General features: G+C 37.4%; 5 protein-coding genes and 1 pseudogene across 5 annotated transcripts; all 6 read left to right on the forward strand.

The window, feature by feature from the left end:
• Window positions 1-5,419: 5,419 nt before the first annotated feature.
• Window positions 5,420-14,654, forward strand: LOC148584272 (uncharacterized). Its single transcript, XM_088518830.1, has 3 exons — window positions 5,420-5,462; window positions 12,286-13,588; window positions 14,357-14,654. The coding sequence occupies exons 1-3, from the start codon at window positions 5,420-5,422 to the stop codon at window positions 14,652-14,654; spliced, it is 1,644 nt and encodes a 547-aa protein (XP_088374956.1).
• On the forward strand, window positions 5,623-11,244 carry LOC132163118 (disease resistance-like protein DSC1). The gene is made up of 4 exons (XM_088519052.1): window positions 5,623-5,694; window positions 5,822-5,953; window positions 6,052-6,327; window positions 10,789-11,244. Exons 1-4 carry the CDS (start codon window positions 5,623-5,625, stop codon window positions 11,242-11,244), a joined length of 936 nt encoding a protein of 311 aa, XP_088375178.1.
• A 1,071-nt stretch (window positions 14,655-15,725) lies between the features above and the next one.
• On the forward strand, window positions 15,726-17,141 carry LOC148584273 (uncharacterized). The gene has a single exon (XM_088518831.1). The coding sequence runs from the start codon at window positions 15,726-15,728 to the stop codon at window positions 17,139-17,141; it is 1,416 nt and encodes a 471-aa protein (XP_088374957.1).
• Window positions 17,142-19,441: 2,300 nt separating this feature from the next.
• Window positions 19,442-19,942, forward strand: LOC148584274 (toll/interleukin-1 receptor-like protein). The gene has a single exon (XM_088519005.1). It carries the CDS (start codon window positions 19,442-19,444, stop codon window positions 19,940-19,942), a length of 501 nt encoding a protein of 166 aa, XP_088375131.1.
• Window positions 19,943-20,070: 128 nt separating this feature from the next.
• LOC132163119 (disease resistance protein Roq1-like) lies at window positions 20,071-22,345 on the forward strand. Its single transcript, XM_088518832.1, has 4 exons — window positions 20,071-20,108; window positions 20,199-21,303; window positions 21,413-21,688; window positions 21,779-22,345. The coding sequence occupies exons 1-4, from the start codon at window positions 20,071-20,073 to the stop codon at window positions 22,343-22,345; spliced, it is 1,986 nt and encodes a 661-aa protein (XP_088374958.1).
• Window positions 22,346-23,816: 1,471 nt separating this feature from the next.
• LOC148584275 (uncharacterized) lies at window positions 23,817-25,166 on the forward strand (annotated as a pseudogene).
• Window positions 25,167-26,840: the final 1,674 nt, after the last annotated feature.

The raw sequence follows: 26,840 nt of genomic DNA on the forward strand, positions 1-26,840 counted from the left end.
TCTCTCTCGCTCTCCTCAATATTTTTTGTTTTGTCTATTTTTAACAGGGGCAGTCATTCGATCGTGATCTTTCCACACTACAGTCTGCGATGCGGGATACACGTTCTAGGGAAAGTGATGCACTGAGACCAGAAAGATACCTTGAGGTCTCTCTCTCTCTCTCTCTCTCTCTCTCTCATTCATACCCGTCTAGCTTTAACATTTTTTGTCTGGTTTATTTTTGACAGGAAGCGATTCAGGCAGTCATTCGTGATCTTTCCACACTAAAGTCTGCGATGCGGGAAACACGTTCTAGGGAAAGTGATGCACTGAGATCAGAAAGATACCTTGAGGTCGCTCTCTCTCTCTCTCTCTCATACCCGTCTACCTTTAACATTTTTTGTTTGGTCTATTTTTGACAGGAAGCGATTCATGATCTTTCCACACTAATTTCTGCGGCCTCTGCAGTAAGGGAAGCGCGATCCAGAGAAACTATTGTACCATTTCAGGAAGAAGAGCTTGTTGTTTTCTTTTTTTATTTTATTTTATTTTTTTATTTTATTTTTCTTTTTTTATTCAAAAAAGGGTAACTAATTGACCACAAAAGGGGTGGGCACCCCAACAACACAGCCCAAAAGGTAAATGCAGTACAAATTCAAGATCGAAATCTATATCTGATCTGAAAGGACCAAACAGCACGCAATGGCAAACAAGCCAAGCCTATTCCAAGGCCGCACAAGGTGGTTACAAATAGCAAAGAAACTCGGTAAAGAGCCCGATGCGGTAAAGGCAACAACAACGTTGTTGCAGGACAAACACTGCAGAAACCGAATCGGAGCCGTAGAAGGCCAACCACCAGCAACAAAAATCCCCCAAATAAGATCTGTTGGACCATAAATCTGCGGTTAAAGCCCAACGGGCCCCAAACCCGGTCTAAGCTAAACAAAACCCAACAAGGCCTCGGATGGGCTTTCCACGAGGAGGCCTCGTAAGCCGAGAAGGTCTCAGACTCGGAATCTGAGACCTCTCCTCGAGTGATATCAAATACCAAATCCGAGACGCTTCTTCTCGGATTTGGAACAAGTCAAATGTCAAGGGTGAAACTGCCATTCTACAACTAAGGATGTGGAAATGTTCAAATCCATTCCATTGAACATTATCCTACATTCAAAAGAATCCTTTTTACGAACGATCCCTACACCAACGGGATAAGTTAATATTCAAATTCAAAAGACAATCTAATTCATACAAAGGCCTTATCACCTCGTCCCGGGATTCCTTCCTTATCAAAATAACTGCAAACCAGATATTCAAGGATAAGAATCTTAAGATATGCGGGAAACAAATGGAACTCCATGCCTATAAATACAGTGCCCAATTCCCATCCAAGGTACGTGCAATCAAAGCTCTGAAAAATTTGGTTGCTGAAAGACTCTTTCCTCACTTTCTAACTTAGGCATCGGAGCTCCCCCGCCGGGACACCACCGGGGGCTCTAATCCTATTTGTTTTTTCTTGTGTGTAGTCTACAACATCCACCAAGTTGTTCGTACCACTCAAAGGCATGCCACGTCACCATCTCGGAAAACTACGCTTCAACAAGATCCATCCACTTCAGTACAAGGGGGTGAAAGTCCACAGAAAATAACAACAAAGATAAAAAAACAACAACAAAAAAGCTTCAAAAAAGCTTCAGCAGAAAGCCAAACACACAAAATCAACAAACAAAAAGCAAAGGAAAAACAACCACAACCAGATTCTGAGCTAGCACCGAAGATCGGAGGGCCAGAGACAGAAGAAACAAAAAAACCACACAGCACCGGTAGGGGCGGAGGGAAGATCGGAGGAGCCATGTGAGGAGGAGAAGGTGGATCTGTGGCGGTGAAGGGACGACGGAGGCGGAGCAACGAGATGGGGCGGTGAAGGTGGCGCTGAACGGAGCTGGCTGAGGAGCAGGGGAGAAGAAAAAGAGAAAAAAGAAAACCAAGAGAAAAACCAGGAGAAGAGGAAACAGGGAAGAGTCCTGCTATTTGACTGCCAAGAGGCAGACAAGTGTCTGCCAAAGTCTGATGTGGCTTTATTAAAAAAAAAAAAAAATGTAGAAAAATCTCTTTTTTCCTAGTTCTACTAGATTTTTTTTATTTTTTATTTTTTGTTAAATTTTTATGAGTTAATATTTAGTTTCTAATACCTCAAAATTTATTTTTGGATTTAAAACTAAAACCTAGGGGCGAAAGGTTAACCCTTTAGGGATGGTATCACTTAAAATGAATTTTATCATCCTAAATTTAGTGCTAATACCTCAAATTTGAATTTCTCTTTAATATCTCTCTTCTTCAATTTAAAAAACAAATTATAAATAAATAAAATAAAATAAAGAGATGTCTGACGCTGGGCAGCCGGAAATCTCAACTCAACAGGGAGAAAGGGAATCATTTTCGCTAGAGGCTTTTAAATTGACTTTTTAAGTTAAATTTTGCAATTTTCTTGCTCAGCAACCATTCTAAAATAGAATTTTTCCTAAAGTTACTACAGCAAATTATTTAACAATATAATATTATTTATTTTCATTATTTTATTATTTCACTTTCTCTTCTCTCACATCTGAAGCCACGAAATTTTTTTGTTCTTTCTCTCCCTCTTTCTCTTCTTCTCTCATCTTCATTGAAACAAACTCTCATCACCCAGAAATTTTTGGTTTCGCAGCCCTCTCTCCTCCCTCCAGTCCCTCTCTCCTACCCATTACTCTTCGCTTGGTTCAAAAAGTTGTGATCTTTTTGCCACCAAATTGACCATGTGTATTGCAGTGCTTCAATGGCCATTTGTTGGTCTGGTCTGATTTCTTTCCCTTTTTTTATGGTCTGATATGATTTCCAGGTGCTAATTTGTTGGTTTAGTTTTGCCGAGAGAGACGAGAGATGGTGTAAATCTGATTTCCAGCAGCATTGTTGATGGTTTCGCAGAGAGAGACGAGAAAGAATGCTTTGATTTTGCAGAGAGAGAAGAAAAGGGTAGGATAAAAAATAATAAAATAATATTTAATTAGAAGGAATGGGTAAAATAAATGTTCGGTGTATTGTGAAAAATTAGTAGTTAAAATAATTAAAAAAAAAAAGAAAATTGTATTCTGAATAGTTAAAATGAAAAGTGTTGCTGACTTGCGGCTCTAATGAGCTTTTATTTATCCATATTGATTTTTTCAAATAGAAGTTAAATTCAAAGAGAAAATTACTTTTTTAAATTTGAAAAGTTACTAAATATTAAATTTTATATCTTCTCTTAGTTTAGTTAAATATTATTATTATTTTTTTATTTTTTAATTCTTGATAAATGAGAGAGAGAAGGAAAATGAATATATAAGATTAAAAAATTAAATAACTTTTATTTTTCGGTACTTTGTATTTGGAGAGACTTGTTAATTAAAGTTAAGTTTGAAATAGAGAAAAGAGCTTAATAAAATTGTTTGTTTTTTCAAATTTTTAAAGAAAAAACCAAATTTAAAGAATTCAATTAAAATGTTCTTAAATCAATCGATTGATTCTTTTGACGAGAAATGCTACTATGTACTTACTAAGTAGTAATATATATCACACGAGTGTACATGAATTTATATTTAATTTTTTATATATAATATTTTAATTATATTTTATAATAAAATCATATCGATGTGCATGACTGTTCATATATGATTGTTCATGAACGCCTGTTTGATATATATCTCTGCTCGTACTTAAAATATAATGGAATAACTTTACTAACTAACGTGGAGCCAACGTGGCTCTCGAATAAAAATTTCTTCATGTCATGTCAGTGTACTTTGTTGCAGGGCCAGCCAGAAAAAGAAACAGAAGAGAGAGAAGGAGCTCTCCAATCTCCATCTCTCCATCTTCGGAGAAAACAGAGAGCCCTGCGCCAAAGTCGACTGAAGGCTCCATTTACGCATCTCTCCAAGGTCTCGCTCTCTAGAGAATTATGGTTTTCATCTTCAAGGGCTACAGGCTATAAAGCTGATTTTGTCTTCGGAAACATGGAAGAAACTAATTAACATGAAAACTGGGATTACAGCTCTTTTGTCTTGGGAAAACTGTGATTACTCTGATTGGAAACTTATGACAAGAAAAAAAAAAAATTGAAAGCTATTTTTTTTAAAGAAAAATTAAATATTCAAATGTTATATGCATATTGGTTACAGAGAGAGAAAGAGAAGGGTCTTGTGGAAATCCCCCTTTCATTTGGTTGTATTTTGAGATCTTTGAGTGATATTAGCTAACTTTTCTCCCTTTCTTGGACTCCTTATTGAATTCCATAATCAGATTTTTTACAAGGGATATGCACGAAGGAGATGAACCCAATCGTAGGACGAGCCCAAGCGAAAATGCGAAAATAAACCCAAGCAAAGGTGCGAAAATAGAGATGTGAAAATTGAGTCTTAGGAAAGAGAAGCGAAAATGGAGTCCAAATTTTCTCCTCTTAGCAATTTTTTTTACTTCTTGGGCCTTTGGCGCTGAAAATGGAGCAGATGCCCAAGAGTAATGCTACGGAGCAGCATTCCATAAGCAAACCATCCGCGATTCCGCACTTTTACCTGTTAAACCAACCCAACCTGGGTTAACCATCATTTCTCTTGGGTCTCATTTCATTCGCGAAATGTTTAGTCCATCAAAAAAAAGAATAGCTACTATTAGAAATAAAAAAATGTAAAATAAAATAATTATTCATATTCCTTAATTTGGTAACAACACACATGCAAAAATTGAAATTGAATCAAAATTACAAAAAACCCCCCATATTGATTTTTTTTTTTTCAAACTCATATTAAAAAAAAAAAAAAAAAACCTGAAATAAAATGGATGGCACCCACAGAAGCGGCCAAGGGTGGCCGTGGCCACCTCGATGGGCAACAGGGGTGGCACCGCTGCCACCCCCAATGACCAGCGGGGTGGCCATAGCCACCCCATAGGAGCTCCGGCCACCCTTGAAGTAAATCTATGGCCACCCCAAAATGCGACAGGGGTGGTGTGACCACCCCTGACCTCTTTTGTGGGTGGCCAACCACCCTAATGGGTGGTCAAGTCACCCACTTTATTTTTCATTTTTTTAAAAAAAAATTTAAAAAAATTATATGGGTATTTTTGAAAAATGTATTACATTCCTTAAAGATTTTTTAGTGGCTTAGCTAATCTTGTATGTATGAAATTAGTAGTCAAATGGGAATAAACTATTCCTAAGAATAGTGTGTTACCAAACAAAGGAATAGCTAGACCTAAGATTAGCTAATCAATTCTAATGATTTATTCCGCAAACCAAACGAGGCCTTAGGTTTAGCTTTCTCCCCTCTCTATCAAATTCTCCCGCATCCTCTCTCCCAAATTCTCCCGCCCCACCTACCACCACAGCCGGCCACCACCATCTAGCACCGCCGCCCATCACCATCCAGTGGCTATGAAGCAGACACGTCGCCGCCCACCACCGGCCCTTTCCCCCTCTCTCTCCCAAACCCCCAAAACTCTTCCCTCCACCTTCTCCCACCAAGCAATGCCTCCGACCAGCACCAATTGTCGCAGCCCACCACGAAGGCCAAACGCCAACCATCCGGCCTATCTCTCTCAACCTCACGTGGTTTGGTCGCCTCCGCACACCGAACGATGCCCACACCATCCGCTTCTGCCCACCATTGGCGACGCTCATCCACTGTGGCACCAACTAGATTTGCGAAAGTACTGAGCACATAGGATCTTTGAGTCTAAAAGCACTGAACCCGGCGCCTACACACAAGTCATTTTTCATTTTGATTCTTTAGGTTTTTTGGGTTCTCTCATCTAGGTTTATGTGCTTGTAACTTAAAAATTGTGGTTGCATGATTTGTTAGAAGCAATGGGTCAGGAAATCATTCGTCGTGAATCTTTTGAAGAGCCTGGCAGGCATAATAGATTGTGGCTTAGTGAAGACATCCTTGATGTACCGAAGAATAATAAGGTAAGTGGCAAGTAGAAAATAAACTAGTATATTTGTATATATATTCTGCACTTCCAATGTCTAATATACTACACTAATTCTTCCTTCTTGGTTACTAGGGAACAAAAAGAGTAGAAGGCATAGTCCTAAACTCTGCTCCACAGGAAGAATTACACTTGAATGCTGAAGCCTTCTCGAAGATGCCGAACTTAAGATTGCTCAAAATCCGTATTGTGCACCTTTCTCAAGGCCTTTGTTATCTTTCTGACAAGTTGCGGGCTATGGATTGGCATGGATATCATTTAAAGTCTTTGCCAATGACGTTCTCACCTGATAAACTCGTTGAACTCCATATGCCTTGCAGCCACATTGAACAAATATGGGAGGGAAAGAAGGTAAGATCTCCACTTATGCAAGTGTGTTATTATTATTATTATTATTTTTTGTGATGTGGCCTTCCCTTGATGGCTTAGATTCAGCCTCTTTCAATGCTTGTTCCGTTACCTTGGTTCTCACAAGAGTTCGGAAAGGATTGCTCCTTCCGAAGCCTTTTGCTTTACCTCTGATTGCCGTCCTTTGTGGCCACTTTGGTTCTCTTAAAGAGTTGGGTCGTTTTTTGACTTATCTCTCTATACTCTTTTCTCCCAACCTTTCCTTCTTTTTCTCTCTATTATTTTCTTGTCTTAGCTTTTTGAAACATTGAAACTTGATGCTTTTTATATAAGTGTAGAAGGGTCGGTAAGAAATATGAAAGTCCATAGTTGGTGCAACAACTATGCACTATTCATTTGACTGCTTGGTTGGTGTAACAACTATACACTATTCCTTTGACTGTTTGGTTGGTGCAACAACCATACACTATTCCTTTGACGTATTCTAAAAGATACTACCATTGTTTACTCATTTGGCTTCATTTTTCAACATGTCTATGAGTTGTTGTTTGTGTTGCCCATCAATTTTGTGTTTTATTATGTAATTTTCCTTTCATGTTGAATAGGAAAAAAAAATGAAAAAAGTGTTTTATTTTTTTCCACTACAAAAAAAACACCTTAGGCCGGCGTTTCCAATTCCGGCGTTTTATAAAAACGCCGTCTAAAACAGCATATGCCGGCGTTTTGTGCTGCCGCCGGTAATGGGCCATCAATGGCGGCGTTTTTAGATGAAACGCCGTCTAATGGGTCAGCAATGGCGGCGTTTTTAGATGAAACGCCGTCACTGGGTCCGCATTTGCCCAAAAAACGATGGCGCCGTCCATTTTGGGGTAAGGCGTTTCTTTGGTAGGGTTTAATCTGAGGATGTTAAGCCTAACTAGCTAAGAGATGGAACTAGGGCGAGAAGAAAGGAAGAAGGAGGAGATCGACGTCTGGTTTGCGAAAAGAGAAAGGAACCTTCGTCTGGTTTGTGAAAAGAGAAAGGAATTAAGGAAGAGGAAGTTTGCTGGTTTCAAGGAAGGAAGAGTGAAATCAGGTATGGACACGTGGAGCTAATTGCATGGTGGATGAAATCAAGTGGCAAGCATTATTGGTATAATGCTTAACAGCTGGCAAGCACTGTTATTATTTTATTTTTATTTTTTGTAATTCCGCAGACTATGAAAGGGTAGGGCTTAAACAATCGTTTATAAAAGAAATAACTTTTTACATTAATTATTAAAATAATCAATAATGCTTAAATAAAAATATTAAAAACTGTGTCTGACTCTCCCATCTCTCTCTCTTTCTCGCCCTCTCCCTCAATTTCCTTTTCTTTGTTTTAATTTTTTAATAGTTTTAGTTTTTTAATATTTTTATTTTTTAATTATTAATTATTTTAATATTTAATATAAAAATTATTTTTTTATTGACCAAAACACAATCGTTTTGAACGCACCTAAGCCTTGCCCACTATGAAAAGGCTTAAACATGGTCTTTTTATTTATTTATTTATTTTTATTTTATATATATATATATACCAACGTTATGGGAAAATGCTGTGAGAAGAATATATTGCACAAGTGCATTTCAATTTCGTAAATTAATTAAAGGTCGTGATTTTCTCCTTAAATTTCGCTCAATTATCATATATGATTTAAATAATTATATGACTAATCTATTATATTTGTAAGTTCCTACAATCCTACAGCTGCATGTAATTAACAATATAATATAATATTAATTCTCAATTAAGAAAAAAGAAAAGAAGAATTCAAAAGGTTAAAAAATAAAAGATAGTGGGTTCAACTAATATTTATCTATACAAATCAACGTCCGAAAAATTAAGTTCAACTAAACGATCTAAATATTCGAAAATCTCTGCAAATCACGGTACTTCTAAATCAAATCAATATCTTGCTCTGATCTTCTTCAGTAATATCATATACGATTTAATTAATTATATGACTAACATATTATATTTGTAAATTCCTATTGTTGTCATTAACAATTTAACATAATATTAATTCTCACTAAGAGAAAATAAAAAAGAATTCAAAAAATAAAGGGGAAAGTCTATATACCCCCCTCAAACTACCACCTAATTGACAATGTCCCCTTAAACTTTTAATTGTGACAATTTCCTCCTCAAACTATCAAAAATTGTCAACGTTTTTCCCAATGACAAAACTACCCTTAGTAAAATAAAAACAAAAAATACTAAAACTTCTAGAAAAAAACCTAAAACTAAAATAAATAAGGGTAAAGTCCACATACCCCCCTCAAACTACCAACCAATTGACAATGTCCCTCCCAAATTTTCAATTGCAACAATATCCCCTCCAAACTACCAAAACATTGTCAATGTCCCCCCAAGACTAGCAATATGACAAAAATGCCCCTATAAATTTCTCAATAAGACAAAAATATCCCTATAAATTAAAAAAAAAAATTGATTTAAAAGAAAAAAACGAAAAATTTTAATTTAAAAATAAAACAAATTTTTTTTTTAAACGGAAATTTTTTTTTTAAAAAAAAAACTTTTTTTTTATTTAGTTTTAAAAAACAAAAAAATTCATTTTATTAAGCGAAAAATTTTATTTTTTTAAAACGTAAATTTTTATTTAAATAAAATTATAAAACAAAAATAAAATAAAATAAAACAAAAATTTTCAATTTCTATAAAAAAAAAAAATCGAAATTTTTTTAATTTTTTTCTTATAAAATTGATTTTAAGAAAGAAAAAATTGGCCAAGTTTGGATAATTTTTTTTTGTTAGTTTTAGGTTTTTTCTAGAAGTTTTAGTATTTTTGTTTATATTTTACTCTGAGTAATTTCGTCATTGGGGGGAACATGGTTTTTGGTAGTTTGAGGGGGACATTGTCACAATTGAAAGTTTGAAGAGGACATTGTCAATTGAATGGTAGTTTGAGGGGGTTATGTGGACTTTTCCCAATAAATAAATAAACCCAAAGGGTGGAAAATTTAAAATTAAGAAAAATCCATTGTATGAGAAAAAAATTAAAAAATTTCTTTATTTTTTTTGTTATGAAAAATATTTTTTTTTATAACATTTTAAAATAAAAATTTCTGTTTTAAAAAAAAATTAACAATTTTCGTTTCTTTTAAATAAAAATTTCTGTTTAAAGAAAAAATCGTTTAAAAAAAATTGTTTTTTACAAAAAAAAAAAAAAAAAAAAAAATCGTTTTTTTTTTTAAATATCGTTTAAAAAAAAAAAAAATTTTAAAAAAATCTTTCTTTTTAAATTAAAATTTTCGTTTTAAAAAAAAAATTAAAAATTTATTTATTTTTTTTTTATTTTTTTGAATTTATAGGGGTATTTTTGTCTTATTGAAAAATACATAGGGCATTTTTATCTTTTTGTCTTATTGAGTTTGTGCATATCCCATCACGCATTGGCATCAACGACTCACATTTAATCAAAACAAAATTGAACCGTTGAGTGCGTTTTCACGAGAATTTAGGTGATTTAAATACAAATTCTTAATTAGCCAATACCAAAACGCACCATTTTTAATTTTTAGCATTAATTACTATTGACTTAGTGTTTAATGAAATTCAAATAATATAACTTTATGTTTAGGTTATTTAAACGTTCACTTCCAAAAAAAGGTTATTTAAACGTTGATCAATTATTATGCACATTTAAGGATAGTTAAGGAAAATTTTGTATCAATCTTGAATTAAAAATTCAAATTTTATTTGAAAGAAAGAAATTTTTGTTTATTAACTTCTCATATTTACATTAATTTGTCAAGATTCCTTATAATTCCTATCAAATAATATTTAAAATAAAAAAAATACATTAAATTTGAATTTATTTTGGTTAATTCAATATGCATGAATAGTTTTATGTCTAGGTCATTAATTAATGCGATATTTTGATATAAATTAACATAAATTTCAAAATTTTAATGCCTCATATTATCATATATATGAAAATTAACCTCTTACAATCTGAAGTTTTACGTTTAAGGAAATAAATTTTGTTGGTGGTTGTGTTATATGATTTATATAATCATTATATGAGAGTCTAAGATCGTATGAAACTTGACGTATGATCTTTTAAAATAAATAATTTAGATGATTAGATCAAAATTGAAGTGTCCGATCGTTTCAACAAAAAAAAAAAAAAAGATGATCATATCAAAATCTCATCTTCTAATTTTTAAAAATAATAGATTATATTGAAATTTGACTGTCTCATTAAATATATATATATATATATATATAACTAAATTAACTAATATAATAATTTTTTTTCGACATGTCCGCACAAAAAAGAAAAGAAATTACTAATATAATTATATTAAAAATTCATCAAACAATATTATTTGACACTCTTAACTAACTAATGATTCCTTTTCAAATTAAGTTAATGATTGCTTAATTTTTTGTGCCCTGTGTTTTTTGTTTTATCACAGAGTTTACCCTGGTTAAAAATCCTTGACCTTAGTAACTCTGAAAAGTTGATCAAGACTCTACACTTCACTGAAGCCCCAAATCTTGAGAAGCTGAGTCTTCAAGGTTGTGTGAGCTTATTTGAGGTCCACCCATCCGTTGGAGTTCTCAAACGACTTACTTTACCGAACATGAAAGATTGCAAATCTCTTATTAGCCTTCCATGCAACATTAGCTTGGAGTCCCTCGAGATTTTGATTCTTTCTAATTGTTTGAAGCTCAAGAAATTTCCAGAAATTGTGGGAAATATGGAACGTTTGTTGGAACTTTATTTGGATGGGACTGCCATAAAAGAACTTCCATCATCAATTGAGCGTTTAACTGGCCTTACTTTACTGGATGTAGCAGACTGCGAAAGCCTTTTGACTCTTCCGAGTTTTCCGAGAACCGTTTTCATTAACAAATCCAGTAAAAAGTGAAGTAATCAGGGGCTGTTTGGCATTGGAAAATTACTGTTCAGTAGCCTAATCTCACGGGATTAAAGCCATAGAAAACTTTTGGGCAACTCTTCTCTTGTTAAGGACTTTGTTCTAGTATGATGCTCTGTTTCTGTTCAAGTTTGTGTTTGTCTGTATTGCTACTTTCCTGTTGGTTTGGCCTCTATAAGCCATACAGCAAAGAAATTTTATGAGAATTGCAGTTGTTACAATTCCAGGAATAAGAAATTATATTTAGTACATTCTAACCTCATATAACTATGATGATGCGACAGTAAATATCAATCATTAGTTTTTATTCTTACGAGTCCTTATTGATCTAAAGGCTAATATTTACTGTCACATCATTATAGTTATATGATATTTATATGAGAGTTTATTAAATAATATTACTCAGTTTTAGGTAATTTAAAACTTAAAAGGTGACAAGAGCACTCTCGAAGTAAGGAATTAGGATTCTCTCCAGTTTATTTGAATTGGGTAATATCCCGTAATAATAAAGGGGTATTTTTGTCCAATCAAAATGTAAAAAGACAAAAATACTCATTCACTATAATTAAGTAGATGAAAGTAAGAGGTTGACTCATTAAAGTGGATCAAAGTGAAAATGAAGAGATTTATTTTATAGTTAAGATTAGATTTAGTAGATTTAAATTTTAAGAAAATGAGGGGATTTGGTTTAGGTATTGGAAAACAGTTTTTTTTATATATATATATATATATATAAACGAAATCTATCTTATTATTTAAATTTTTTTTCAAAGTTTTTTTTTTTTAAATGAATATAGGATAGCCACAAATCCTTTCTTTTGAAAGTTTTTCCACCTCCCTCCAAGAAAATGGCTCGTTACCAGAACTGCGCCAAACCCCCAACCCTTGCACCCTACACTCCTCCCTCGCCGCCCGATGCCAAACCACCAACCCTTGCACCCTCCACTCCTCCCTCGCCGCCCGATGCCAAACCCCCAACCCTTGCACCCTCCACTCCTCCCTCGCCGCCCGATGCCAAACCCCCAACCCTGGCACCCTCCACTCCTCCCTCGCCGCCCGATGAGAAGATTAACGTCATCATAGAAATGAAGCGGGCCGAGGCCGCTGCCCGTGGCGGGAACCTTAGCACGGCGCTTAAACTCATCGACGACTCTCTTACGCGCTACCCTGACTCCGCCGTTCTTTACTGCATCAGAAGCGGCATTCATTTACAGGTCGTTTCTCAAATCAGCCACGACGACTCTGCCGCCAAAGTCAAGCACCTCGAGAGAGCACTTGACGCCAACTGCCGAGCCGTCCAGGTGGCCCCCAACTCCATCTGCTTCGCGCTCTACCACGCCGTGGTACTCTTCCACCTGGCCCAGAACGACGCCGCTCTGGAATACGATTACAATGACGTCATCCAAGCATGCGAGCAAGCGTTGCTGCTGGAAAATCCAACAGACCCCGTGGAAGATCTCTTGGACGTTGAGAGGATCAGGTACTACGTGAACCCCAGCCCAGCCTTCCGAATCGAACAAGTGAAAAAGAAGCTCGTAAATCTCTTGGAAGAATCCAAGGAAAACACCATGAAAGTGTTCAAGAAACTTAAGAAAAACACCAACAACACCATGAATTTCCAATATATTAAGCAAACCGCAGGAGATGGCTGCTCTTATAGTGATAGGGATCTATATCCTGAAAGATTGTGGACGCCCATTTCTAATTTACTGGCCTTTGATCGTTGCTCTGTATATAATTCTTGCTTCCCTCCAATTCAAATCCTGGATTGGTTCAGCCATTACAGCAATGAGCCCCAAGTGGCAATTGGGTTACCTCCAAGATTTCATAATTATAAGGATGGCCGTTGGATGGGACTTGCTTTATGTGCTTCTTTTTCAGTCTGCGAGAGTTCAACTGCCATCCATGAAAATTTGGAGCAAGAAACTTGTCATCATCTTATTTGTTGTTTGGAAAGTGCGATTAATAGCATAGAGCCTTACCATGTCTATCGCCCCACTGGAGAGGATGTGAAGTTGCTATATCTAGGTGGGTTCGTTTGGCTATCCTATATTCCCCGAATTTCACTTCCACTTTGGTTGAATCAATGCACAAGCATTACGGCTTCAATTTTCAGCGACAGCCCAAGCTTGACAGTGCAGAATTGTGGGATCCGTCTTATATATCCGCATGATGAGGTGGAGTTCAAGGAAGCAATAAGGCACTGTGTTGCCTCATTGTCTGACAGTGAGGATCTCGTTCGTCAAATTGCAGTTGATATTCATAGACTCCAAAATAAGAAAATTTATGATGATGAGACAATACCCAGTAGAATGGGAGGATGTGTTGATCACAGGCTTAAAGACAAGGGCAAAAGAGTCGTACAATAATCTGTAGTCATTAGTTCTGAGCGTTGTTATTTGCTGGTTCTTCTGTCTCTCTGTGTTTTCTGTATGAGGATTGCTATACATTTCCCTGTAGCGGATGGAAGTTTCACCTGCTTAATTCACTGAGTTTAGTTGCTTAATTAAGAAGCATGGTGGCTTCTCATATATGCCTTTCAATTGATTGTCATTCGAAGTCTTTTAATTGTACAAAAATTGTGGAACTTGATCTGTTATTTTGCAAGCATTATAAAACAGGGGGCTGTAAAATTGTTGGTCTTTTGTTATCAACCTAACCATTTTTTTGGGGGTACTTGTTCCAAAACAGCTGTTGAACTTACCCTTAATCACTCTCTTCTTTTTCCTTTACTAGTACTCTGACTGATTAGCTTGGATTCCCTTGAGATATTCTTTCTAATTGTTTGAAGCTCGAGAAGTTTCCAGAAATTGTGGGAAATATGGAACGTTTGTTGGAACTTTATTTGGATGGGACTGCCATAAAAAAACTTCCATCATCAATTGAGCGTTTAACTGGCCTTACTTTACTGAATTTAGCACACTGCAAAAGCCTTTTGACTCTTCCGAGTCTTCCGAGAAACGTTTTAATTAAATTAACAGATCGAGTAAAAAGTGAAGTAATCAGTGGCTGTTTGGCGTTGGACAATTACTGTTTAGTAGCCTAGAACTGTAAAAGATTTTATAATTCATGTGGCTGTTTGGCGTTGGTAATTGAATTCCAGAGTTCATGTGGCTATCCTACATATTCCTCAAAGGTCACTTCCAGATTGGTTGAATCAATGCAGTCTCATTGGGGCTTCAATTTTGAGCGACAGCCCAAGCTTGAAAGTGCAGAATTGTGGGTTCCGTCTTGTATTCCGGCATGATGAGGTAGGGTTTAAGGAAGCAATAAGGCACTGTATTGCCTCATTGTCTGATAATTGGGGTCGCATTCGTCATTTGACGGTTGGTCACAGACAAAGAAATAAGCAAAATCATGATGATGAGACAATACCCAGTAGAACTGGCAGCTCCGGTTAGGACGCTGACCCTGAAAGACTCAGAGGATCCGTTGATCACGGGCTTAAACACAAGGGCAAAAGAGTTGTTGAATAACTTTTTGCTAGTTGATGTAGCAGTTCTTGGAGTCGGTGGCCGGCCGGGAGAATCATTGCATTGATGAGAGGCAAGATGGCATTGTCATTACTTTTGCTAATTATGTTTTAATTTTATTTGCCACATTGATTGATTATTTCGAAACAGTTTTACTGGCACAAGTCTCTCTGTTTGTCATTTTTTAAATAACAGATAGCAGTTGAATTACTCTATTGAAGGATGATATAAATTAGTCTACACAAAATTTTGCTTTATGGCAAGATTGTAGTAAACCTAATCTCATGGGATTCAAGCCATATAAAACTTTGAGCAACTCACGAAATGATACAATTATGATGATGTGGCAGTGAATAGCGGTCATTAATTTTTATTTTTATAAGCTCTAGTTGATCCAAATGCTGATATTCACTACCACATCATCATGGTTGTATAGCATTCATATGAGAATCTACTAAGAGTCTGTTTGGGATTGCGTTTGAGAAATAGACATTTTTAAGTCAAAAAGTGCTTTTTGGCAAAAGCTTTATTTTTAGGGTTTTGCCAAAAATACGTTTTAGCCATTTTTAGGCTTCTTAGACATTTAAAAACGCTTTCAATTTTTGTACCAAAAGGATATATATATATATATTTTCATATGGACTTTTTGAGTGTTAAATGCACTTTTAGACCCCTCAAATACAAACTCAAACAGGCTTTAAATATTATTACAGAGATAGTTCAAAACTTAAAATGTGACAAGAGCACTCACAAAGTAAGAGGTTGACTCATTAGTGGATCAAAGTAAAATGAGGGAATTTATTTCATGGTTAAGATTAGATTTTAAAAGTTTAAAGAAAAAAAGTTTTAAGTATTTTATTAAGTAACCAAGATAATATATATATACATATATTCAAACGTAATCTATCTTGGCCACACACAATCGATTCTTTTCAAAGTTTTTTTTTTTTTTTTTTTTTGTTATTTAAAAATTTCCGTTTTCCACCTTCCTCCAAGAAAATGGTTCGTTACAAGAACCGCGCCCGCGCCAAACCCCCAACCCTTGCACCCTCCACTCCTCCCGCGCCGCCCGATCCATCCCTTGCACCCTCCACTCCTCCCTCGCCGCCCGATGAGAAGAGTAACGTCAACATCGAAATGAAGCGGGCAGACGCCGCTGCCCGTGGCGGTAACCTTAGCACGGCGCTTAAACTCATCGACGACTCTCTTACGCGCTACCCTGACTCCGCCGTTCTTTACAGCATGAGAAGCAGCTTTCATTTACAGGTCGTTTCTCAAATCAGCCACGACGACTCTGCCGCCGAAGTCAAGCACCTCGAGAGAGCGCTCGACGCCTGCCGCCGAGCCGTCCAGTTGGCCCCCAACTCCATCTGCTTCGCGCTCGACCACGCCTTGGTACTCTTCCACCTGGCCCAGAACGACGCCGCTCTGGAATACGATTACAACGACGTCATCCAAGCATGCGAGCAAGCGTTGCTGCTGGAAAATCCTACAGACCCCGTGGAAGATCGCTTGGACGTTGAAAGGATCACGTACATGAACCCCAGCCCAGCCTTCCGAATCGAACGAGTGAAAAAGAAGCTCGTAAATCTCTTGGAAGAATCCAAGGAATACACCATGAAAGTGTTCAAGAAACTCAAGAAAAACACCAACACCACCATGAATTCCCAAGATATTAAGCAAACCGCAGAAGATGGCTGCTCTTATAGTGATTGGGATCTATATCCTGAAAGATTGTGGACACCCATTTCTATTTTACTGGCCTTTGATCGATGCTCTGTATATAATTCTTGCTTCCCTCCAATTCAAATCCTGGATTGGTTTAGCCATTTCAGCAATGAGCCCCAAGTGGTAATTGGGTTACCTCCAAGATTTCATAATTATAAGGCTGGCCGTTGGATGGGACTTGCTTTATGTGCTTCTTTTTCACTCTCTGAGAATTCAACTGCCATCCATGAAAATTTGGAGCAAGAAACTTGTCATTATCTTATTTGTTGTTTGGAAACTGCGATTGATAGCATAGAGCCTTACCATGTCTATCGCCCCACTGGAGAGGATGTCAAGTTGCTCTATCTAGGTGGGTTCATGTGGCTATCCTATATTCCCCGAATTTCACTTCCACTTTGGTTGAATCAATGCACAAGCATTACGGCTTCAATTTTCAGCGACAGCCCAAGCTTGACAGTGCAGAATTGTGGGCTCCGTCTTATATATCCGCATGATGAGGTAGAGTTTAAGGAAGTAATAAGGCACTGTGTTGCCTCATTGTCTGACAGTGAGGATCTCGTTCGTCAAATTGCAGCTGATCATAGACAAAGAAATAAGAAGATTCATGATGATGAGACAATACCCAGTAGAATGGGAGGATCTGTTGATCACAGGCTTAAAGACAAGGGCAAAAGAGTCGTAGAATAATCTGTAGTCATTAGTTCTGAGCATTGTTATTTGCTGGTTCTTCTGTCTCTCTGTGTTTTCTGTACGTATGAGGATTGCTAGACATTTCCCTGTAGCAGATGGAAGTTTCACCTGCTTAATTCACTGAGTTTAGTTGCTTAATTAAGAAGCATGGTGGCTTCTTATGCCTTTCAATTGATTGTCTTTAGAAGTCTTTTAATTGTACAAAAATTGTGGAACTTGATCTGTTATTTTGCAAGCATTATAAGCCAGGGGGGCTGTAAAATTGTTGGTCTTTTGTTATCAACCTAACCTTTTTTTGGGGATACTTGTACCAGAACAGCTGTTGAACTCACCCTTAATCACTCTCTGCTTTTTCCTTTACTAGTCCTCTGATTGATATTTTGATCTGAATCGTATTTTGTATGATTTTCTATTTTGATGATCCCCAACTTTGAGACTTGCTTGTTGTGATTATCACCATATTAATGTAATTAGCACATACAATAGAATAGATTTTAGTTTGGCTGCTAGATTCTTGTGTGTCTTTCTTATAACATTAAGGATGTGAATGCAACTTGCAAGTAAATTTCCAACACCGGTGCAAATGAGTGTCAACTTGTTTCATTGTACAAGAAAAATTGGCAAAATGTGAGTTCATTACATATATTATGGTATGTGACATTATGCTTAAATGACGTGGCACCGTGAACATTTTTTTTTTTTTTTTTTTTACATGTCCACACAAAAATGAGGATTCGAACTAGTGACCTCCGCTTCATTAAGCATAGTCCCAACCAATTGAACTACCTCTTGGGGACAACACCGTGAACACTAGTAAATGCAACAAAGTAAAATCTAGATCATAAAATAAATTCTCTCTATTATACTTAAAGGAGACATGTTATTTATTACATTATGTAACTAAAAATAATAATTAAAATTTCAAGAAACATTGGGCCCAGTCAAAACCAAATATATCCGTCTTTCAAAGTTTTTGTAGTCGTGGGTTTTTTTTTTTTAATTCAATTTGGGCAGGAGAAAATGGGAATTACCAATGGATAAAACACAAAAAGGGTAAGCAACCCAAATAAATATAATAAATTAGTGTAAAAATTACCATTACTCTATATTTCACCTAATATGCATTTTAATTAATTAAAGAATTTGGTTTATGAATTTAAATTCAATAAAATATCATGTCAACCACCTCTTGCCAATATCATTACAATTGCTTTGATAACGACAAATATCTCATTATGCTCTCAGAATCTTTTGAAAAAATTCTAGCTATTAACATAATATTTTTTAGTCCATTTTGGATCGGAGAGAATCATGTTCCCAATATAAGATCATTCACACACTTTGACAACTTTAGTGTTGTTCATGACTTAAAAAAAAGGCAATGACGACTTTTAGAAAGTAGAGTATTAATTGTTTCGATGACTTTTCTATGAATTATATATATATATATATTAAATGAACAAATCTAAAAGATTTGGATTTAATGTATATTAACTCTCAAAGTCAAAAAGTTATCTATGCATTATTTGAGCTTAATTCAAGGGATGCTCCATCGTAAGCAAATAGAATCTCTTCTTCTTCTAAAATCAATATATAGACCGTAAAACTTAGAATGTTTCCGATGGCTGTTATAGATGACTTGAATTGTCAAGTCTCTTGGTGGGCCCTAGCTATATTCAAGTTTGACCGGTACTTGGGTATGTATTCCTTTGTTGACATGGACTTTGTTGGCCAACTTGGATTTGGATTCCTTATCCATAGCAATCGACTTTGAGTGTTAATTAAAGGCATTGAGCCTTTGTGTTTTATGTGTGCCACAAAAACGTGAAGCACCAAAGGGAGGAGAAAAAAGAGAGAATTTGAGAAAAGGAAGTACAAGGGCAGCAACAGTGTTTTCTTCTTGGTGGTTTTTGGAGGAGCCAAAAACAAGTGATTAGAAGAAAAAAGGTGCTGCAGAGTGAGAGGAGAAAATAGAGATCAGCCGCCATCTGTTCCAGCAAAAGAAGAGTTTGTACATCTGTCTTTTGTATTCTATTTTGAGAATAATCTTTTTTGTGTGATAGTGAGATTTGAGTGTATTGGGGCTTTGGGATCTGAGTGATTTTCTTTCTACTATTTTTGTACTCCATCTTTTGATAGTGGATTTTCTTCGGGTTGTCTCCGCCAGTGGATGTAGGCTTGTTAAGCTAAACCACTTAAATCTTTGTGTCGTGTGCGATTGCTTATCTTTGTTATTCCGCATTCTTCTTATTTTTCGCATCTCACGGGTCTTGGGAAATAGGATTAATTTCCTAACAATGGCTTCCATGATCACTAAAACTTCTTCTTCTTCGTCATTGTCCGGGTGGGAATACGATGTTTTTCTCAGTTTTAGAGGGGAAGACACTCGCAAAATTTTTATAGATCATCTGTACCGCGAGTTGAAAGGGAAAGGAATTAGGATCTTTAGGGACAACGAAGAACTTGAGAAAGGAAAATCCATTTCTCTAGAGCTATTGAAAGCCATAGAAGCTTCGAGGTTTGCTGTCATTATTCTCTCAAGAAACTATGCGTCGTCGACGTGGTGCTTGGATGAACTTGCAAAGATTGTTGAGTGCATGGAACAAAGGAAGCTGACAGTTTTGCCTGTTTTCTACCATGTCAATCCCTCTGACGTACGCAAAGAGAGGGGGATTTTTGCCAAGGCCCTTTCTCAACATGAAGAACATTTCAAGGAGAATATAGAGAGGGTGCAAAGATGGAGAGATGCCTTGAAAGAGGTAGCCAATATCTCCGGATGGGATTTACAGGACAGGTGACAATTTTCTGATTTTGACTGCAGAAATGATTCGGGTGTGTTTAGGAATAGCGAACCAAAGCCATTTACTATTTATCATATAATCTTACTTTTTCTCACATCTATCACTTCCGACTACATTAACAAGCCATGGCTACAGTAAAAAGCCATTGCCAAACATACTTAATGTTTTAGAGCATTACAAATTGGATGGTAAAGTTTATTTTTTGACAATCTATCTTATAAAAAAGATTATTAGATTTCTCCTTATTTTGCAGGCTTGAGTCAGAAGTCATTCAAAACATTGTTGGGAAGATTCTTGGTCAATTGAATTCTATAGTTCCGATTGTTTCCGATGATCTTGTTGGAATAGGCTCTCAAGTAGAGGAACTAATGAATTCATATTTAGGTGTAGGGGTGGATGATGTTCGCTTTGTAGGGATCTGTGGGATGGGTGGAATTGGTAAAACAACTCTTGCACGTGCTGTTTATGAAAGAATTGCTTGTGAATTTGAAGCTTATTGCTTTCTTACCAATGTTAGAGAAGAAGCTGGAAAACATGGTCTAGTTGCTTTACAAAAACAACTTATTTCCAGGACTATGATGACAGCAAGCAGTATTAATATATGGGATGTTTTCGAGGGAGCGAATGTGATCAGAAACAGACTATGTTGGAAAAGAGTTCTCATCATTCTTGATGATGTGGATCAACCCGAACAATTGCATGCATTAGCAGAAAGGCGTGGCTGGTTCGGTCGAGGGAGTAGAATCATCGTAACAACAAGAAATAAGCGTCTGTTGATTGAGCACGATGTGGCTGAAGCTGAAATATATAAGACTAGGGAATTGAATTACAGTGAAGCACTCCAATTGTTTAGTCGGAAAGCCTTCAAGGAAGATCACCCCACTAGAGATTTTGTGGAGTTGTCCAAGAAGGTTTTAAATTATGCTAAAGGCCTTCCTTTAGCCCTTGACATTTTGGGTTCATCCCTCTATTGTAGAAGTGTAGATGTATGGGAAAGTATGCTAAGTAAAGTAAAAGAAATTCCTGATGGGAAAATCCAGGATAGACTTCAAATAAGTTTTGATGGACTCCCAGAATTAGAGAAAAGAATTTTTTTAGATATTGCTTGTTTCTTCAATGGGGAGGACAAAGATCGTGTAGAAGATATACTAGAAAGTTGTGGTTACCACCCTAAAATCGGTATAGATAATCTCATTAATAAGTCACTCATAACCATCTCAAGAAAAAAATTGTGGTTGAATGATTTGTTAGAAGCAATGGGTCGGGAGATCGTTCGTCGTGAATCTTTTGAAGAGCCTGGCAGACGCAGTAGATTGTGGTTTACTGAAGACATCGTTCGTGTACTGAAGAATAATACAGTAAGTGGGCAAGTAGAGAATAAACTAGTATATTTGTATATATTTTCTGCTGCACTTCCAGTTTCTAATGTATCTTTCACTACACAAATTCTTTCTTCTTGGTTACTAGGGAACAAAAAGGGTTGAAGGCATAGTCCTAAACTCTGCTCCACTGGAGGAATTACACTTGAATGCTAAAGCCTTCTCGAAGATGAAGAACTTAAGATTGCTCAAAATCTGCAATGTGCACCTTTCTGAGGGTCTTAGTACTCTTTCTAACGAGTTGCGGGCTATTGATTGGCATAGATATCCTTTGGAGTCTTTGCCAATGAGTTTCTCACCTGACAATCTCGTTGAACTCCATATGCCTTGCAGCCACATTGTACAGATATGGAAGGGAAAGAAGGTAAGATCTCCACTGATGCAAGTGTGTTATTTTTTTCCTTTTCAAATTTGCTTTAAGTACTTTTTTTCCCTATGTTTATTGTTTTATCAGAGTTTACACAAGTTAAAAATCCTTGAACTTAGTGACTCTCGAAAATTGATCAAGACTCCGGACTTGACGGGAGCCCCAAATCTTGAGATGCTGATTCTTCAAGGCTGTGTGAGCTTACTTGAGGTCCACCCATCCGTTGGAGCTCTCAAACGACTTACTTTACTGAACTTGAAAGATTGCAAATCTCTTACTAGCCTTCCATGCAACATTAGCTTGGATTCCCTTGAAACTTTGATTCTTTCCGGTTGCTCAAAACTTGATAAAATGCCAAAGGACCTAGGGAACACGGTACTTCTGGAGGAACTTGATACCGGTAGAACTACTGGAAGACAAGCACCATCCTCCATTCCTAGATTGAAGAACCTTGAACGTATACTTGACTTGTTGTTTGATTCCGAGCCTGACATTGGGTTGGTGGCGCCTAATTCATTCTCAGATTTATGCCATTTGAGAACATTAGATTTGAGTTATTGCGATTTGCCAGATGGAGAAATTCCCAATGATCTAGGAAACTTGTCATCTAGAAACAAATTTGAGCACATACCAGGAAGCATCTCAATTTACTAAGCTTACAATAATTTCCTGAGAGTGTAGTATATGTAGAGGCTGATGATTGTACCTCATTGGAAACACATTCTAGGGAAGTTGATACACAGACTTTCAGATGAAACAGGAGTATCTATCAGTAAAAGCTCTAGATCATATCAGTATGAAGATTGCAAAGGCCTGGAGAAAGATTATCAGATGCACAAGGAAATTTAATGGAGAGAAGAAGCATATTTATTGTTGCAGATGATATTAGCTCAAACATTGAGGGTGCTCAGGCTGCAACTGCACAAGGGAAGTCTCAACTTGTACAAGCCTCAAAAGACACAGATCAAATTTGTCTCTGATAATTTATGATGCCTATTTTTTCTTCTTCTTTTTCTTTTTGGGAGAGAGACGACACGAACAGAGTTTTCATCCAAACTAAGTTGGAAGAAGTTTTTCCAACCTAGTCTATACAAATGGCATGTGTCACTTTTCACGTGCAAAGGACACATGGCATTTTCAGACATCCAGTGATGCATATGCAGCTGCTTTGCCAACATGTTCCGCTACTGCAGAGGATTATACAACAAGGCCTTCAACCAACTCTGTTGCAGCATCTCATCCTAGGAGTCCCGATGAGGCTGGAGATAGATTGTATAGATTTGAATTACATTTGTTTTATCTTTATCTAGTGAAACTGTAAATTGGAGATTGTTCTACTCTTATACTTGAATCTTGATGTACTTCTGCTACAACAACGACTCTCAATCATTGAACTGTTATAGTCGATCAGAAAATTAACACATGGTTTTGAATTGGACCATGTGTTTTGCCAAACAAAACAAACCTCAATAATGAAGGATTTTAAAGGAACTTGATAAAAGTGAACTGAATACAACACAAGGAAGAAGAGACGTACGTGCAGCCTGTGCAGGAATTTTCTGCAGTAGATTTTTTGTATTCCATTGTTATCTTTCCATCGAGTATATATATATGAGCTCCTATACACCTAATTACAGCTCTATAGAATAAATCCAAAGCTAATTATGTAATAGTTTCCTTGGATGAATCCCCAATTGATGTTAATGGATATGATTTATATTTTGAGTAGAGAAATGTCACGGTTGCTCCTCGTGTTCACATGAATCTTACGCGAATATTGTTTTCTAGAGAAAACAAAATTATATATATATATATATACACACACACGTGAGATCAGAAGAACATCAAAAGAAATCGTAGCATTCCCGTTTGCATACACCAATGGGTGTTGACGAAGTCGAATCTAGTGGGTCCAAACAATTGGAAAATAGTCTAACCTCATTGGACAATATGGAATACATATATCCATCAAAGCCTTGGTTCCAACTGATTTACGTTAACTGTATAACGGTATAACCCGTCTTCACAATCCATTCTTTTCAAAGTTTTTTTAAAAAAAAAAAAAAAAAAAAATTTAAAATCACCATTTTCCACCTCCCTCCAAGAAAATGCCTTGTTTCAAGAAATGCGCCCGCGCCAAGCCCCCATCCCTTCCTTTCCCTCGCCGCCCGCTGTGAAGATGGACGCCGTCAACAAAATGGAGCTGGCCATCGCCGTTGTCCGAGGCGGGAACCTTATCACAGCGCTGAAACTTGTCGACTACTCTCTTAAGCTCTACCCTGACTCCGCGGCTCTTCACTTGACCAGAAGCGGCATTTATTTTCGAGCCGCTTATCAATTCAGCCACGACGGCTCTGCCGCCCAAGTCGCTCACCACGTGACCGCGCTCGAAGCCAACCGCCGAGCCGTCCAGCTGGCCCCCAACTCAATCTTCTTCGCGCTCTACCACGCCGCGACACTCTTCCACCTGGCCCAGAACGACGCCGCTCTGGATTACGATTACAACGCCGAGATCCAAGCATGCGAGCAAGCGTTGCTGCTGGAAAATCCTACGAACCCCGTGGAAGATCTCTTGGGCGTTGGAGGGATGGCGTTCGTTAAACCCAGCCCAGTCAACCGAATTGAACAAGTGAAAAAGAAGCTCGTAATTCTCTTGGAAAAATGCAAGGAAAACGCCATGAAAGTGTTCAAGAATCTCAAGAAAAACACCAACAACGACATGAATTTCCTAGATATTAAGCAAACCGCAGACGATGTCTGCTGTTATAGTTATAGGGATCCATATACTGAAAGATTGAGGACACCCATTTCTATTTTACAGGCCTTTGATCGATGCTCTGTTTATAATTCTTGCTTCCCTCCAATTCAAATCCTAGATTGGTTCAGCCATTACAGCAATGAACCCCAAGTGGAAATTGAGTTACCTTCAATTATTCATAATAAGGATAGACGTTGGCTGGGACTTGCTTTATGTACTTCTTTTTCAGTCTACGAGAATTCAACTGCCATCCATGAAAATTTGGAGCAAGAAACTTGTCATTATCTTATTTGTTGTTTGGAAACTGCGATTGATAGCATAGAGCCTCACCATGTCTATCGCCCCACTGGAGAGGATGTCGAGTTGTTTTATCTAGGTGGGTTCATGTGGCAATCCTATAGTCCCCGAATTTCACTTCCAGATTGATTGAATCAATGCACAGGCATTACGGCTTCAATTTTCAGCGACAGCCCAAGCTTGACAGTGCAGAATTGTGGGCTCTGTCTTATATATCCGCATGATGAGGTAGAGTTTAAGGAAGCAATAAGGCACTGTGTTGCGTCATTGTCTGACACTGAGGATCTCGTTCGTCAAATTGCAGCTGATATTCATAGACAAAGAAATAAGAAAATTTATGATGATGAGACAATACCCAGTAGAATGGGAGGATCTGTTGATCACAGGCTTATAGGCAAGGGCAAAAGAGTCGTAGAATAATCTGTAGTTATTTGGCAAGGAGAATCATTGCATTGATGAGAGGCAAGATGGCATTGTCATTAGTTCTGAGCATTGTTATTTGCTGGTTCTTCTGTCTCTCTGTGTTTTCTGTATGAGGATTGCTAGACATTTCCCTGTAACAGATGGAAGTTTCACCTGCTTAATTCACTGAGCTTAGTTGCTTAATTAAGAAGCCTGGTGGCTTCTTATGCCTTTCAATTGATTGTCTTTATAAGTCTTTTAATTGTACAAAAATTGTGGAACTTGATCTGTTATTTGCAAGCATTACAAGCCAGGGGGGCTGTAAAATTGTTGGTCTATGTTGTCAACCTAACCATTTTTTTTTTGGGTACTTGTTCCAAAACAGCTGATGAACTTCAAAGTTTAGTTGTTGTTTTGAGTTAATGTTATTGGTGGTTGATTAATTTCTTCTCCTTTTCTTGTGACTTGATATTCTGGCTTGATGCAGCCCTATCCCAACTTATTGGTTCGATGCTTAAGGTTGAGAGTTTGTCACTCCACACCAACCTGTGACAACTTTTCTAAATTCTATTATTCTTGCGGTGCCATTTTTGCAATTAAATAGATCATTAAGATTATTGTTCCTTTTTTTTTTTTTTTTTGAGAATTGCAGACTTTCATTTATATTTGCTGATGCAAAGCAGAAATATCTGCTTGCAAAATTTCACAGATACATGCCGGTGGGTTGGTAAACCACACTATATCTAATTTTTCTTTCACTGCTAGTGCAGCGAGCCCATGTGCTACTCTGTTCTGCTCTCTGCGCACGTAGTGCATTTCCCACACTGGAACATCTCGCAACGTGGTGCGTATGTCAGCTATTAATTGTCCTCGTAAGCTATCATCTGAATCATGCGAATTGACTGCATTAATAACATTCTTGGCATCGCCCTCTAGCACTATCTTCCAAAGACCCATCTCCACACACAAAGCTGCCGCCATGTGAGCTGCTAGTGCCTCCCCTGTTGTGGGATCCAGAAAACCCTCTCGAGTCTGGGATTTTGCAGCCCACACTCGTCCTTGCTCGTCCCGTATCACTGCTCCCAGCCCCATGTGGCCAGTTCTCCTGTCAAAGCCAGCATCCCAATTAGCTTTTAAATAGCTCTGGGGCGGGGCTGTCCAGGAAAACAGAGGTGGTTCTTCAATTGGTGCCGGTTGTGCACTACTTCCTGCCCTACTCCGATGGAAAGTTTCTCCGGCAAGACTTGCCTGTTTGATTAGTTGATTAGGATGCATAAACACTCCATTATGTAAAGCTTCATTCCGTCGTAGCCATATACGCCAAGAGATACTCACAAACTGGGCAAAGTCCTCACTATCACATTTTTGGAACATACCTTCCACCACCTGCATAAAATTTGGCCCATCAAACCAGCTTTTTTGAAAAATAATTTTTCCCACGCACCAAACGTCCCTTGCAGCCGGGCATTGCCATAGGGTATGAAAAACAGTTTCAACCTCCCTTTCACAGATTGGGCAGTAGGGCTCCTGAATGATCTTCCGTGCGCAGAGGTTTGCGCGAGTGGGGAGTATATCGTGGCACGCCCGCCAAATGAAGTGCTTCTCCGAGTTTGGGATTTGGAGCTTCCAAAGGTGACTCCAAAAAGATCCCATCCGATTATGTTAGGACCCCCCCGCCTGAGATGACATCTC

Source organism: Corylus avellana, chromosome 8, assembly GCF_965113065.1.
Source record: "Corylus avellana chromosome 8, dhCorAvel1.hap1.2, whole genome shotgun sequence".
Lineage (NCBI taxonomy): Eukaryota > Viridiplantae > Streptophyta > Magnoliopsida > Fagales > Betulaceae > Corylus > Corylus avellana.

What these genes read in the sequence shown, in the direction of transcription:
- LOC132163118 (XM_088519052.1), top strand. Translation starts at nt 5,623, where the DNA reads ATGCCCACACCATCCGCTTCTGCCCACCATTGGCGACGCTCATCCACT. An exon ending in CACCAACTAGATTTGCGAAA is followed by an intron (nt 5,695 to 5,821) that starts GTACTGAGCACA and finishes CTTGTAACTTAA; the next exon opens with AAATTGTGGTTGCATGATTT. An exon ending in AAATATGGGAGGGAAAGAAG is followed by an intron (nt 6,328 to 10,788) that starts GTAAGATCTCCA and finishes GTTTTATCACAG; the next exon opens with AGTTTACCCTGGTTAAAAAT.
- LOC148584274 (XM_088519005.1), top strand. Translation starts at nt 19,442, where the DNA reads ATGGCTTCCATGATCACTAAAACTTCTTCTTCTTCGTCATTGTCCGGG.
- LOC148584273 (XM_088518831.1), top strand. Translation starts at nt 15,726, where the DNA reads ATGGTTCGTTACAAGAACCGCGCCCGCGCCAAACCCCCAACCCTTGCA.
- LOC132163119 (XM_088518832.1), top strand. Translation starts at nt 20,071, where the DNA reads ATGGCTACAGTAAAAAGCCATTGCCAAACATACTTAAT. An exon ending in CATTGCCAAACATACTTAAT is followed by an intron (nt 20,109 to 20,198) that starts GTTTTAGAGCAT and finishes CTTATTTTGCAG; the next exon opens with GCTTGAGTCAGAAGTCATTC. An exon ending in GTGTACTGAAGAATAATACA is followed by an intron (nt 21,304 to 21,412) that starts GTAAGTGGGCAA and finishes CTTGGTTACTAG; the next exon opens with GGAACAAAAAGGGTTGAAGG.
- LOC148584272 (XM_088518830.1), top strand. Translation starts at nt 5,420, where the DNA reads ATGAAGCAGACACGTCGCCGCCCACCACCGGCCCTTTCCCCCT. An exon ending in ACCACCGGCCCTTTCCCCCT is followed by an intron (nt 5,463 to 12,285) that starts CTCTCTCCCAAA and finishes CCCCAACCCTGG; the next exon opens with CACCCTCCACTCCTCCCTCG. An exon ending in GGAGGATGTGTTGATCACAG is followed by an intron (nt 13,589 to 14,356) that starts GCTTAAAGACAA and finishes ATTGAATTCCAG; the next exon opens with AGTTCATGTGGCTATCCTAC.